Raw genomic sequence first — 15,041 nt, 5'->3', positions numbered from 1 at the left:
GAAACGCTCTCAAATGTCTAACAGAATGAAAGAAAAAGCAGTTCAACACTGATTTTAATGAACATTTTAATGTTATGAATAACAGAACATTATGAATACATGGAAACAAAGTTTTATCAATTTAATAAAAAAATTTTCAACATAGAGCGAGGAGGTAATAATTTGATACTTATATTATAGCATTTATTTTAAAAAATATTCCCAGCTTAAGGGTGAAACATTAATTTTGCATTCCAAACTCTAGAATCATGATTTTCATGTGAGCATAATGCAGAATTACAGCAGGAAAAATTAAAACAAACATTTTAATTTCCTTTATTTTTCATTAAATCAATAAAATCTTTGACTGCTATGGGTCTCCTTTAATAATATATATTTATTGCCTCTCTATTGGAACCAGAGCTTACTAATACCATAGTATATATACTCAAAACCAAAATAAAACAAATACTGTATAAAATTTAAAAACCAACGCTGAGTTCTAATATTTATATTTATGTTTTTAATGGATTTTGATCCTTTCCATTTTTTTTTGAAAAGACACTCAAAAAATAAAAATAAATATTTTTCTTTTGTGACTGTGAAATGATGGCTACAGGGATAAACCAGAAGGAAGCCTTGCCAAGTTAATCACTGCAAATTGTACATAAAATGACTACTAAACATAAACGCTTTTCTTTTTAAAAGGAAACCATAGAGCAGTCCTGAAGAAAGTATTTTCCCTAGTTCTGCAAAAGTTAACTACAGCAGAAGATGTAGGCAAAGTTCCATAGCTATCACCAATTGCTTAAAGAGATTTTGTTACAATAAAAATTTGGATAGTATAATAGCAACGTTGCTGGAACATTAGCAAAAGTATATACAGTCCAGTTACCTTTGATTTAGCCATAATCACATATGTATGCTTTTTTTGGACAAAAATATATATTTTTATAAAAAACTGATCATCCAACTTTAATGACTTCATACATGGACTCAAGAGTGGTAGTAAAAGGAACAGACCCAATTATGACAAGGGGATTCAGGGACAGAAAAATCAAGTTCCTCAGGAAAAGAAAAGTACAAAATTAGAGATTCAAACACATTTATTCAGCCCTATTTCAGTCTTCCCACAAATTATGATGTTAAAATGGGCTCTTCAATTTATAAAGGCTTTTCATGGTCTCACTAGACCATTTGTGGTCTATTCTCACTGGGGAAAAAAATGATTCCGACTGCCTCATCTGAAGTACCCTTGACTGTCCATCTGAAATATTAGATACTTCACTTTTATAAAACAGCTTTTTTGGTTCTTTATGTAGGTTTATTTTAATTAATTGATAAAAGAAAGGGGAATTGATTAGCATTTTTCATCCAAACATCACCTATCTGCACAGCTAAAAATCCTTCATTCGATCTGCTTTTTTACAATTTCTTATTTACTAAAGTTGGTGAAATTTGCAAAGGCATCTTGCTTGGGTTGCACAGTTCCAGAAGTCATGGCTATGTTGGGTATGCCCATTCCCATTGTGCCTGACAGGCCCATCCCAGGAGATGACATCCCTATGTTCATGTTCATGCCCATCACGCTCTGGTTCATCATTGGAGGATTTCCAAGAGGGGTCATTCCCATGGTACCAGTCATCACATTGGGCATGCCCACAGGCATGGGTCCCCCCATCAAAGGGTTAGTTTGGGGCCGGACAGGAAGCATGTTCGATGGAGAACTGAGGTTCACGGCTCCAAAACTTTGGGTCATCACATTCATAGGCTGTTGCATATCTACCAGAAAAAGAGAGACAAAAAGAACCTTACACAGAAGGAATATTTAGATTCATATTACAGAAAAATAACATAATCTTCCCGACCATAATAGGACCTAGCTAAAATAGAACTCTTTATATTGATTTTGTAAGAGAAGTCAATTTTCACACTGATTACTTTTGAGAAATATTCAGTGGCTGTTGGCCCTGGTTTCACAAGAGATGCAGACACAAGAACAAAATCAGAATGAGAAGTATGGAGATTTACATAAAATCACAGAGTTACTTATAATACCAAAAAGCTGGAAATAATTTAAATAACCAACAGTAGACAAATTACACACACTGACCTGATGGAATACTATAAAGACCTAAAAGTTATTTTTCCTCTAAGAATATTCAACACAGAAAAAATGCTCATAATTTAATGTTGAATGCCCATAAGAAACAAAACAACAAAGTGATCCCAAATATTAAAAAAATGCTTAAAAAATGGAAAGTATTATGTATTAATGGTGATTATTCCTGGACTGTGGAATTCAGATGACTTTAGTTTGTCACCTTTGCCTGTATTTAAAAAAAAATAAAATCTATAATAGGTATTTTACTTTACTAACCAGGTCTCCAAACTTACAATAAAATCAGTGTTACCCTGCCAAGAGCAGGATAGAAAGTCATTTAATCTCCCAGAAGAGATACCAAATGGGTACTATCTGAAAAGATCTTAAGGAACACAGCTGACCCCACTGGAGTTTACATTATTTTTCCTTCATGACTTGAAACAGTCCTGGTATCAGGGCAAAAGATTACAAGTATATACAGAAATGAGATGTCATACAGTAGTAACTTACTCTGTTGTTGAATCATTGTATTCAGTGATGGCTGTTGGGGTTTGGAAGGCTGCATACCAGGTAGTAAGTTGTCTAGGCTGATGTTTACACTGGGGTCAGACCAAGTTGAGGGCAGGGTTTTGCTGACTGATTTCTGGACCATATCTGTATTCTGATTATAGAGAGGATTAGGCTTCTGCAGCACTGTGCTAACATTTTGAAAAGGCTGGAAAATAGAAAAATGCTCTAAAAATTAAGCATCTGTTCATGTTATCAGTCTATAATCAGAGGGCAATTTAATCATAATTCCAAATATACAGACTTCGTAAAGAACTCCCAAACCCAAAAAGAAGCATAAATGTTGTAAGTTAATGTCTTAAGTACACAGAGTAACTAGTTTCTCTGAAATCCAAACCATGTTGGGGTGGGATAGCATAATGCTTAAGGTACTTGACTATTAACCAGAAGGCTGGAGGTTCAAACCCACCAGCCATCCCTTGGAAGGAAGGTTGGGCAATCTACTTCCGTAGTGATACTGCCTCGGAAACCCAAGGAGGGGTCGCTATGAGTTGGGGCCGACTTGATGGCACATAACAACAACAACAACAACATAAACACTACTATTTATATTTCAATCACTCATGTCTAGAAGCCACCATCCGTGACAAACATTATCCTTTGTTAATGGCAAATATTGTTCTTTGTACCTCTTTATAACCTCACAGTTTGGATTATGACCCATAAGCAAAGATGCAGAGAATGCCCAGGAGAACCAGCAACTTCAAGTTAGTATAGCTTTAAGGAAATATTAAAACCAAAACATAAAACCACTGCCACTGAGCCAATTCAAACTGACAGTGACCCTGTAGGACTGAGTAGAACTTCCCCATAGGGTTCCCAAGACTATAAATCTTTCTGGAAGCAAACTGCTTCATCTTTCTCTTATGGAGTAGCTGGTGGATTTGAACCGCCAACCTTTTGGTTAGCAGCTGAATACGTTAGCCACTACATCACCAGAATGCCTCTTAAGGAAATATCCAAGTGGAAATTTATTTTTATAAAATGGGATTCAGGTTTCTCATGTTCTCAAAGGCAAAACCAATGAATAACAAATTGTATCTCACACATCCTGATTGACATGACCCTACTCTGTGTATATGTCTACCGCCTAATGACAGCAACACTAGTGGGGCTCAGTGCATACAGCCAATTTGGTTGGAAGAAGAAATTCAGGAGAGAGAAGCAGAGGTGCCAGGGCATAACTGAAAAGGACAGAGAAAGGAAAAATCAGAAGAAATAAAACTGGATCAATGCAAAGAATTGCAACAGAGATGCATTTAAGACTATATAAGAAAATGGACCTTTGCTTAGGTCACATGAAAGAAATGCGAAGAATAAACTGGTTTATTCATTGTGCAAAATTCAATTTAATGGTACTGGTGTGGGGAATATATTTTTTTCTTAATGTGAGGTCTACAGTCACCTTTCTGCTTCTTTCTTCTCTTCCTTCAACCTAACACCCAAAAGAGAAGAATCTACACATTAAAATTATTAATTAGCATCATACATATTCTCAACAGGTTGAATCAAAAAGTAGCAGCAAATTCCTGATACAATTCTGACATATATATTCCAATACTGCACTTATTTGAATTCTAAGCTACTATCAGGTAATTTAGATTTAACTACAAAAAAAGTGAATTAAAAACCTCCATTTTACTTGTTTTCCTTTATGAAAATGAGAGTTGAAAGAGGAGCCTTACAATGTTTATATAAAGTAGAGCAGGCTCATAATATGGAAGAACATTACCACTGAAGAGAATGATTTTCTACACTAGCAGTGACTGCAAGAACATGACCAAAGACTGTACTGACAGAATGCTTGCCATGACAAAGAGTCCTTCTACTCTTTAAGAAAAAAAAAAGTATATATATATATATGCATGCACACCCACACACACTTATTATTAAATACCAATTTTCTACAATTCAATAAATTTTCAGCCTGTGCTTCCTTTGTGCAAGGCATCATGTTTGGATTTGCAGGGACTAAGATGGGTGAGAAGGTCCTGCCCTTTAGGACCAAATGACTATACTAGGGAAAAGAGTAAGTAAACTCAATATGAAAAAATGATTATCTATAGAAAGAACTTGCTTATTTCTCTGCTTTATGCAAATCTACCATTAGATTAAATAACTCAAAGATTAAATATCGCAAAGATCATGCATCACAATTTCCAAGGGAGGTGGGCAGCTTACCTGTGATCTTGACATGGGCAAACCAAGCCCTACAGTATTAGTGCTCATCATAGAGAAATTCATACTCTGGGAAGATGTCATGGTTGCCTGGGATGAGCCCATAATATCAAATAGGTCTGAAGAATTTGAAGCAGCAGGAGGTGGGCCTAAAGCTGGTTGTGAGCCACTGAAGAGTTCTACAGCTGGCTGTGAGGCACTGCCAAAGAGCTCACCACTGGAAGCAACAGGGCCTGACTGGGCTTGGTTGAAGGCACTCCAGTCACCAAAGTCTCCATTCCCACTTGTTGTTCCTGAGGAAAAAAGAACTACAAGGGTAAGAGACTTCCTGAAATGCACAGAACAAATATAACAATCTATGAACCGAAACAAATTAGAGCTGATCTGTGTCCATCCAGATTAACATCCGCAGGTACCATCTCCATCTGGATGTTATTCTTTCTCATGAATATTCCACGAGTAACAAGGTGGCAAAGAAAAAAAATAAAACTCCCCCATATAAAGTAAACTCCTTCTCTGGGCAAATCTGGAGTTGAGACTTGGAAGCTATAATAAAAACTTCCCCTTCAATCAAATCTGCATCTAAAATATGCTTCCTGCTAAACAACTATGTTGTCTGGGACTCAGAAAAGCATAAAGGAAACTGTAAAATGGATAAACTTTTGCTGGGAGCTCTAGAATTCTCACACAAGAAGACAGTAAAATCAGAGAACACTCTCAACTCATGTAGCTCACTCGTTATTTGGAAAGGGTCAAAGAGAAATCAAACTATGATTTATACAGTTTTAAGTAATACAAACCAAAATTCACAAAATTTATAAAACGCAAAAGAACCCAGAAAAGCATAGGGAAAAAAGGTAATGAAATAAGAGTAGCAATAATGTCTATGAGAACTTTTCACTCATTTGAGCATGCTTCCCCTGACAACAGAAGCACTATAGCCAAGACATAACCTTACTACACTGCTTGCTTCAACTGGGACTGCTCAACCCGTTTATTTAAATAAAAAGAGAGGTATTGTTTAAAGAGAAGAACTCATGATTTTATGTATCTAGATACATATATAAAACAAAAACAGAAACAAAACCCCATCACTACACTTGTAAGTGTAACTATAACATGTTTAACATTGAATGCACTAAATAATATAAAAATTGATTAACACTTTTATTAACATAATAGTTAAGGGCATGGATTTTGTACCTATTAGGTGCATGACCCTGGGCAAGTTACTTAACCACACTGTGTCTCATTTGAAGGGGGAAAAAAAATCAGAGTTGTGAGGATTAAATAATTTAATACATAGTAGCTGTAATGTAAAGTTGCTACTTTTAGGAGCTCTGATGGCACAGCAGTTAAGGCATTCAGCTGCTGCCCAAAAGGTCAGCAATTTGAACTGACCAGCTGCTTTGTAGGAGAAAGATGAGGCAGTCTGCTTCCGTAGAGATTTATATCCCTGGAAACCCTATGGGGCAGTTGCACTCTGTCCTACAGGGTTACCATGTGTCAGAATAGACTCAATGGCAGTGGTTTTTCTGCCCACTGTGACATTAGGACCTCTGGTGATGCAGTGGTTAAAATGCTCAGTTGGCTGCTCCCTGGGAGAAAGTCTGCTTCTGTAAAGACTACAGTCTTGGAAACCCTAAGGGGTACAGTTCTGTTCTGTCCTATAGGGTCCCTATGAGTTGGAATCAATTTGATGGTAGTAGGTTTTGGGTTTGGTTATTGTTACTTTGAATTAATTGTACAAGTTCCAGTGAGAGCTAAGGTACCACATTCTCTTTCTTTCAGGTTTGCCATATAAAATTGTATGTCAAGATACTGTAAATGCTACATAAATACTAACTATTTATAACACAATGAATACAAAGGCAAGAGATTCATTTCAAAATTTTTAACTGTGTCATACATGAATCTAAGTAAATAAACCTTTTTTTTTTTTTTTTACCTGACAGGAGATTTTATTAAAGAGGCAAAAGGGCGCCTGCACTGAGGAAGGACAGAAGAGGAAGAAGAGGAGAAGAGGAAGAAGAGAAGAAAGAGGAAGAAGAGAAGAAGAGAGAGAGGAAGAAGAGAAGAAGAGAGAGAGGAAGAAGAGGAAGAATAAACCTTTTTTTAAGAAAGGGACAAATGAATGTGAATTCATGGAAGTGAAAAAAGCAAAGTTGAAAGAGCTGTATATGAATGTCATTTTAAAGCAAATACAAGATATTTCCAAGTTAATTAACACCATCTCTTTGCACTCCATGTTCACTTACAACTTGGAAATACATTTTGTCTAGCCTAAAAGGTAACCAACCACTGCAATACTGTGTTTCATTATGCTAAATATCAAAAGAGAACAATAATAAATCTTTAAAATTATATTGTTCTATTACCATATTAAAAGTAAGCACCCTCAAAAGAAAAAATAACTCATTTAGAAATCCGAAGCTCTACGAACAGTTTAATACAAGAGCTGGGCTAATATTCATCACCTCAGGGTTTTAGTAACATGTCTGATCTTTTTTTATAAAAGAGACTGCATGAGGTTTACAATTAGTTCTCTGTATTAAACAATTTAAACTCAATTTAAGTGAGGTTGCTGAATAAAGGTAAACTTTATGTTGATTTTCTCTCTGCTTGAGCTATAAAACAGAATATGAATGAAAACCAGGGCAAAATGCGTTGCCCCATCTGAAAACTTTATCTGAGATGATTAATCATGGGAGGATGAGATTTCTAGTGGGGCATATATTGTTCAGAAATGATTAATCATTGTTGCAACAGTTTCAACCCCTTGCATAACGCTGATCAAGTTACATTAATCACATGCATACAGATAAAGTGATGTATCACTTAGGCAACATTAACATATCTGAAATATTTGAATAGTAGGAAACTTTGTATACATAAAAACAGAATTACACAGGGAGACCATAAAATTAGGGCAATGTTTATTTTCCTCTTTGATTTGCCTAAGGCAACATATTAACCCTTCTGAAGGTGTAATCACACTTCCACAATGAAACAGTTAATTATTCAACATTTCTGGTTTCTGAGAAATACTTGGAATTTACATAAGTAAGCTTTCAAAATAACCACTTAAACTATGCATCTTTCTAACTCCTCAGTTTAATATTAACAATAGATAATCCCTCTTTAAATAGACAATAAGACTAATTGAGTTAAACTGTATCTTTCTTCCTTGCTTTATGTTTGGAAATTTTATTAATTTTTTATATTATCTTTCAAAGTTCAGACTGACCAGATTTTACAAAAATACTCCACAGCTCCCTTGCAACCTTAAAAAAAAAAAAGGCATATATACTTCTACAGACATGATCTATCCTTATAAAGAACCATGACCAGTAGCATTATTTCCAATTAGAAAGTTAGAGGTTCACCTTCTCAAAGTCAAATAGCTACTATAATATAAGACAGAGATAAAATAAAAATAATAGAAAGGAAAAAATGCCTACATCTTAATCACTAATGTTCCGCTTGTTGTTGTTGTTAGGTGTTGTTGACTCAGTGTTGACCTTATGTACATACAAGAAAAAAAAACTGTCTGGTCCTGTGCCATCCTCACAACCGTTGCTATGTTTGATCACACTGTTGTAGCCATTATGTCAATCTATCTCACTGAGGGTCATCTACATTTTTTAAGATCCTCTACTTTAACAAGCATGATGTCTTTCTCCAGGGACTAGTCCCTCCTGATACCATGTCCACAGCACATGAAACTAAGTCTTGCCATCCCTGTGTCTAAGGAGCATTCTGGCTGTACTTCTTCCAATATGTTCTGCTTAGAAGTTGTCTGTTGTTGTTATGTGCCATCAAGTCGGCCCCGACTCATAGTAACCCCTCCTTGGGTTTCCGAGGTGGTATCACTACAGAAGTAGATTGCCCCATCTTCCTTCTGAGGAGTGGCTGGTGGGTTTGAACTGCCAGCCTTCTGGTTAGCAGTCAAAACGCCTTAGGCACTACGCTACTAGAGCTCCTGTTGTTTGTTGTAGATGTTAGTATTTCATTATTTCACATCTAACAAAGTGAAAAATCTTTGCCTGAGGTTCAACTACTATTTTAGAATGTCAAAAGAAGTTTATTTTTCATAGCAATGCTCTTAAGACATCTAAATTACAAAGGAATATATTTCAGTAAAATATTTGATACAATATCAATGTTAAGAAATTATGTAACTTATTATATTCTCACTACTAAAATGAAATTATTTATATTTATTCATACCTGTTGCCCCTCACCCCCTAAAAAAGAAAGCTAAAGAGTCACTTATGAATAAGTGTAATTTTCTTCAGGTGTACCTGAGTAGTTTATAATCAGATTAATTCATTTGGCAAACTTATCAGTCTAACAAAATACTTTGTTAATATATTCTTTAGGAACTGTAAATACTTTAGGGAGAAAAAAAAAAGAAAGAAAAAGAGGACTGTTTTGTTTCCATAGCACTGATAGCCTTTCCACCTGCTCCCAGATTTCTGGCCAATCAAATTGTATCAATAGTATCATACCTTGGGAAGTCAAGTTGCCTGAAGCAGAAGCTGAGCCAAAGTCAGCAAATCCTCCGAATAAATCAGTTGATCCTCCTAGAAATTAGGTATAAGGAAAATGTTAAGCTTTGAGAACCCAGAACAACTGACAGCAACTTCTGGAAGCCATTTTAGGCCCTTGTTTAAAAAAGACCCAATATTAGAATCCCAGACCTATCATAAATACAACAAATAGGTTTGATGACCTAGGTTTTCATGTTGCCACACTCCTTTAAGCTACCTCTGACCCTCACCTTCCTGAGTCTATTTCCAGTAAGATAAATGACCTTGCATCTCTGGTTAAAGTTATTCCTAACTTGTACTTCATGAATATAACATGGACATGCAGTTTATACTGCCAAGTATGTTCTGTTATTAAAGTGCATTATGCTCTGTTATTAAAGTTGAAGTTCACATTGAATAAACTTCAAAATTCATGATTTCATACTGATATAAAAAAAGTTTTTAAAAAAATTAAATGGGAGTAGGGAAGAAAAGAGAAGAATGCCAACTAGCATATTTAGAAGGAACAACAGAATTAGAAAACTCACCATTTTATAAGAATCTTTGGTGGATATGAAAACCTAGGTAAAACACTGTTGGGGAATATAATATTCACATAACCTCAAAATATCACCCTACAGATTTTTAACCAGTTACAAAGGGATAAAGCTATTTTTACAATGGAGACATCTGATGGTACCACCTTAAAGAAGTGATCAAATTTAATACCAGTAAAAATCAGAGAGAACAGTATCCTAGGCCTTCTAATGTGAAAGGACTGAAAAGGACAATATCACCCATGTAGAAATTCCTGCCCCCCAAAATTACCCTGAATCTAACATGAGGCAGTAATCAGACAAATACAAATTGAGAGACATTCTGCAAAACAACTCTCAGGACTCTTCAGAAAATACCAACATCATAAAAGAAAAAAAAAAAGAGTCGGGACTGCCCTAGATTAAAGGAGCCTAAGGAGACATGACAAGTCAATGAAACAAGTGAACCTTGACTGGACCTTAGATTTTTAAAAAATGCTGTGCTGAAATGAAAGGAGCTCTAGTGGCACTGTGGTTAAGCACAAAGCCGTGCATTCCTAAAGAATGTATTAACAAAGTATTTTATTGGACTGATGAAGCACAAAGCTCCTAACCACAATTTCTACAAATATCTACAATTTGAACAATAACATTATTTCAAGTTTTAATACTCAGTTTCTCATTCAGTTAACATCTAAATGGCAGAAGGACCTAAAAACTTAAACAGTTGTCTTTATTTTTGTTTGTCCTTAAAGATTTCACCTCTTAAGAGTCAACAACCTTAGAAGTCTAGAGCACAGTTCAATTATGGTGCTTTTAGTGTTATGTGAACATTATATAGGTTACATCACAGCTGCTTAGCCTGCAGTGCTTAGGAACTAGCCAGGTGGGACTGAAACATCTGGGCTGCACTCAAACACCACCAGGGACAACTTTCAACATCTGGTGCCATTTCTGAATTGTCTTATCGCTGCAAGACATTCTGCCCCATCTGCTACACTCAACTGGGTTAATTAAACTAGAAACCATCTCCCCTTCTTAATAAATGGCCAGCAGTAATAAAAGGAAACAATCAGTTTCTGATAAACATGTACTTGCTATTTCTTTTTAATGTACATTTACTGTATTCAACTATCAGCAGATATAACAAATTCTTCATTTCTTCACCTCATTATAGATGCAGATATTCACATACATCACCTACTAGTGGAACTAAGTTCCATCAAGGAAAAGGTCCTCGCCTACTACCAACAACACTACATAGCCCACACACCTATTTTTTTTTTTTACTTCATTCAAAGGATAGTTGGTTTAGTTATCTTTTCCTTAAAGGTACATACAAATTAGTTATGTTTTTGAACTATATAAGTGAGCACATATATTAATAAAACTAACAGGGAAATGAATGTTGCAAACTGTTCTGGTTAATATTCCTGTTGTTTTTCTATATTGTTCTTTCATGTTAAGAATACTGATTAAAGTACACTGTTGGCTAACAGAATGATAGTAATTTATTATAACATTAAGGTGTTTGAAAATTGAGGAATATTTTAATAGGCATCATCCATGCTGTGAATAAACATCAGTATGTCATTTATTATGCCAAACAAGTTAAGGATTTTCAATTCTTATCAGTCTAGGCCACAAAAGAGAACTCATGTTGAGGGTAAGATCACTGACTATTATAGATTATAATATAAAACTGGGTGGTGGTGGTTGTTGTTATGTGCCATCGAGTCAGACCCGACTCACAGCGACCCCTTCTTGGGTTTCCGAGGCAGTATCACTACAGAAGTAGATTGCCCCATCTTCCTTCCAAGGAGTGGCTGGTGGGTTTGAACCACCAGCCTTCTGGTTAGCAGTCAAATGTCTTAGGCACTATGCTACCACAGCTCCTTATAAAACTGTGAGAAATACTTAATTTTTGCCATATCCTGAATTTAGTATTCCAGATACTTACCTACTAAGGTTCTTCTGCTCCACCTTCTACCACTAAACTCAAATTATACTATGTTCATATAACTTTTTATCACAAATAATGTATTTAACTTAGTAAAAGTTTCTTTCTTCTAGGAGGGACTACCAATATCCATAAGTATGATGTTACTTCTACCAATGCTTATAATAATAGAAATTTTCTAAAACATTTCTCCAGAAAACTCCTATCTAATGTTATTTAAATAAAAGAGTCTACCAAAAATTGCTGCATGTGAAAGACTGCTAAATTTCACAAGAGCTATCCTTCAAGATTCCCACATGAGAGCTGTCATTATAAATGAACCATTTCCATCTGCCTTTTCAGGGCAGCAAGCAGGTTATTTACAATTACCAGCTGGGAACATGTATTTTCCAAAGCAACACGGTAACAGGAAAAATATAACTATACCAAGAAATGCTTAAACTACAAAATGGAATTTTTCTTCAACAAAGAATTTCATCTCGGTCACATTAAGAGAAAAAAAGTTTTGCATAAAAAATTCTAATATCTACAAAACTAAAAGAAATGAAAAAATTTGAAAAAAATATTTACAAATTTCTAATACACAAAGATTTTTAAAAAACTTAGTAGAAAAGTTGAATACCTCCAATAGAAAAAAAAAAAAAATGGAGAAAGGACATCAATAGACAAATCAAAAGAAATCTAAATGGCTTATAAAAATATAAAAAGTTCAAACTAAGTTAGTAATCAAATAAAAAATAACAGTTTTCTCCTTATCAAACTGGAAGATTTTGAAGTTATTTTGCTACTCTATAACTGAGAAAAATGGGGGTGGGGGAGAGGCGCACACACAAAACTAATCCTTAATGTCCAAATAAGGGCTTGATTAAGATTATAAAACAATACACTTTTTTGTAAAAGAACACTATCATCAGGAGGTTATAAGATCTCAGGTGAAAAGCAGTTAACACCCCCCCTCAAAAATAACAATCTGTATGTAAAACCTTGAAAAAGATTTGCCATACAATAAATGCTTAAACAAATGTATTAACTGAATGTATAGAAATATTTGTTCAGAAAAAAAGTATTACCAAAATTATTAATAGTTAACTTTACGTGGTGAAATGATGGTGAATCATTTATTTTCTACCAAATTTCTAAATGAGCATGCATTGCTTTTAATAACCTGTGGAAAAAAATCTAAAAAAATTTACTTTAGTAAACTTGTCTTTAAACTAGAGACAACCTGTTCTTTTTTCTCATATGCGTTGCTATACTGAGGGGCTAACGAGATGGCTTATATTCATGTTAAGTACACTCAACTACCTTGAGCTGTTACTGAGTACATAGGCAACAGGTTCAAATATAAGAACATTTTGGTTTTTATAGATTTTAAATCATCATAAAATTCTTTTTATTCTAAAAGAAAAACAGTATTCAAAACAGATTTTAAGTATTTCTGCTTGTACTGACTATACTGTCTTTTCTCTTAAACATATTCTATGGCATTATAAATATTCTGTGCAATGTAATCTTAATCAATACCCCAGATCCTTAGCATATGGATAAAAAAGGTAACTCGGACTTATTTTTAAAGAGATGATATATATTAAAAAAAGAAACTAAGTTTGGGCATCTATTTCTAATGTGCTTATTTCCTAATACTGTAAGTTATTATTCATGTCTTATGCTTACTTACCAATAAATACACTATAAAGTCACCAGAACATTGCTTGAACATAAATTTAAAAAGAATATCACCAAAGTAAGACATTCTGTAAGACAGTCTCAAGTGAATCTTGATAGTCAGGTTTCATGTGTGTATTTTTAAACTTGGTAAAATTATTCTACGACAATTTTAAAACAAATACTTTTGAAGATGAATAAGAACAATGTAGTAACACATACAACAGACAAATCTGAGCATTTTCTCAGAGGAGACATTTATCTGGCGAGTAGTACAGATGCCATATCTGCTTAGCTTTACAGTTCATGCCCATATTACTTGCATGATGGTACTATTATAAATATGGGCACATCTGGTAAATGGTACCCAAATGACATACCAAATAGCAATGTTAATATGGTAGCTCCTTACACTTTCTCATGTGTAGGTGCTAAAGATTTAATATCCAATTTTCTTTAACTGCCGAATTCAATTTAAAATATATTATTAAAAAATTTAAACAGAGATTCAGTGTAACTAAATTTATGTATTGATAGGGGGTCTGTGCAAAGTGGATTTAACATACTGTTTCAAATAGGAAATAACTCTAAAACACAATTCTGATATCAAACCATATTGCTTTTTTTTTTTTAAATTAAGATTAATAACCTTTAAGGTAGGAAATCTCCCAGATTTCACTCAGACTTTGTTTTCCTCAATCACTCTATTAATATTAATTGCTACTTCTACTTAATTAGTCAATCTACTGTTTGCATTGGAGAAGGAAAAACCACTCAAAGGTTTCTTGCCAAGCAAAGAAAGCATGTTGGTATTTAATAATTCTCTCTGTTCAAAGCAATCTTAACACTAAAAAAAGTTATAACCACTCATCTGACCTTCCTAGTTAATTCTTCTCTGATTGCTCCATTATAACTTCCTACAGAAGCATGAAAGGGGTTCTTTAATATTTTATGCCTAGAAGCCCAAAACAGTTGATATCCTGAGACACTATGTCTGTATTATATGACTTTACGCTAACTACTAGGTAATACTACAGTTCAAATCTTAAAACATACAAAAAAGATAGCACATAAACCGTTAAATGTCTAATAAAGCTACCTATAACCTTGGGCACGCCAGTCCAATAAAGTGTAAAGAATAATGTTAGGAATAATTACAGAAAAAAGGAAAAGGGAATTGAATAATCTGAGAAAGTAGGTGAAACCAGATGACCTATAAGGCTTACTCCCAGTCTAAGAACTTTATGATAGCAGGCAAGGAGACAATAATGGAGGATTTCATATTGATTACATAAACTATCGATGCAAAGTGATTTCCATCACAGACTTCCACTGAAATGCTGATGGCAAAGTATAAAAACAATTCAGGTTTGAAAAATCATTACACGAGGAGTTCCAGCAAGATGGCGGACTAGGCAGAAGGACTGCACAGGCGCTCTTCAACAAAGAAAAGGGAAACCAATTAACACAGACACAGAAGATAATCTTGGACCCCTGACCCTTGAAGGAAGGATACAAAA

The 15,041-nt window shown here is 34.5% G+C and overlaps 1 protein-coding gene across 1 annotated transcript in view; it reads right to left on the bottom strand.

Moving 5' to 3' along the window:
* Positions 1–1,414: 1,414 nt before the first annotated feature.
* The window catches only part of CLINT1 (clathrin interactor 1), a 32,578-nt gene continuing 18,951 nt past the window's right edge, over positions 1,415–15,041 (bottom strand). The window contains 4 exon segments of the mRNA XM_007949926.2: positions 1,415–1,761; positions 2,594–2,798; positions 4,832–5,121; positions 9,340–9,414. Coding sequence (XP_007948117.2) covers positions 1,415–1,761; positions 2,594–2,798; positions 4,832–5,121; positions 9,340–9,414 — 917 coding nt within the window.

The sequence above is a fragment of the Orycteropus afer genome, unplaced genomic scaffold, assembly GCF_000298275.1.
Source record: "Orycteropus afer afer isolate SDZICR_OR568_19922 unplaced genomic scaffold, OryAfe1.0 scaffold00257, whole genome shotgun sequence".
Lineage (NCBI taxonomy): Eukaryota > Metazoa > Chordata > Mammalia > Tubulidentata > Orycteropodidae > Orycteropus > Orycteropus afer.
Note: the sequence above shows the minus strand (reverse complement) of the source record. Positions and strands in the feature narration are given on the sequence as shown.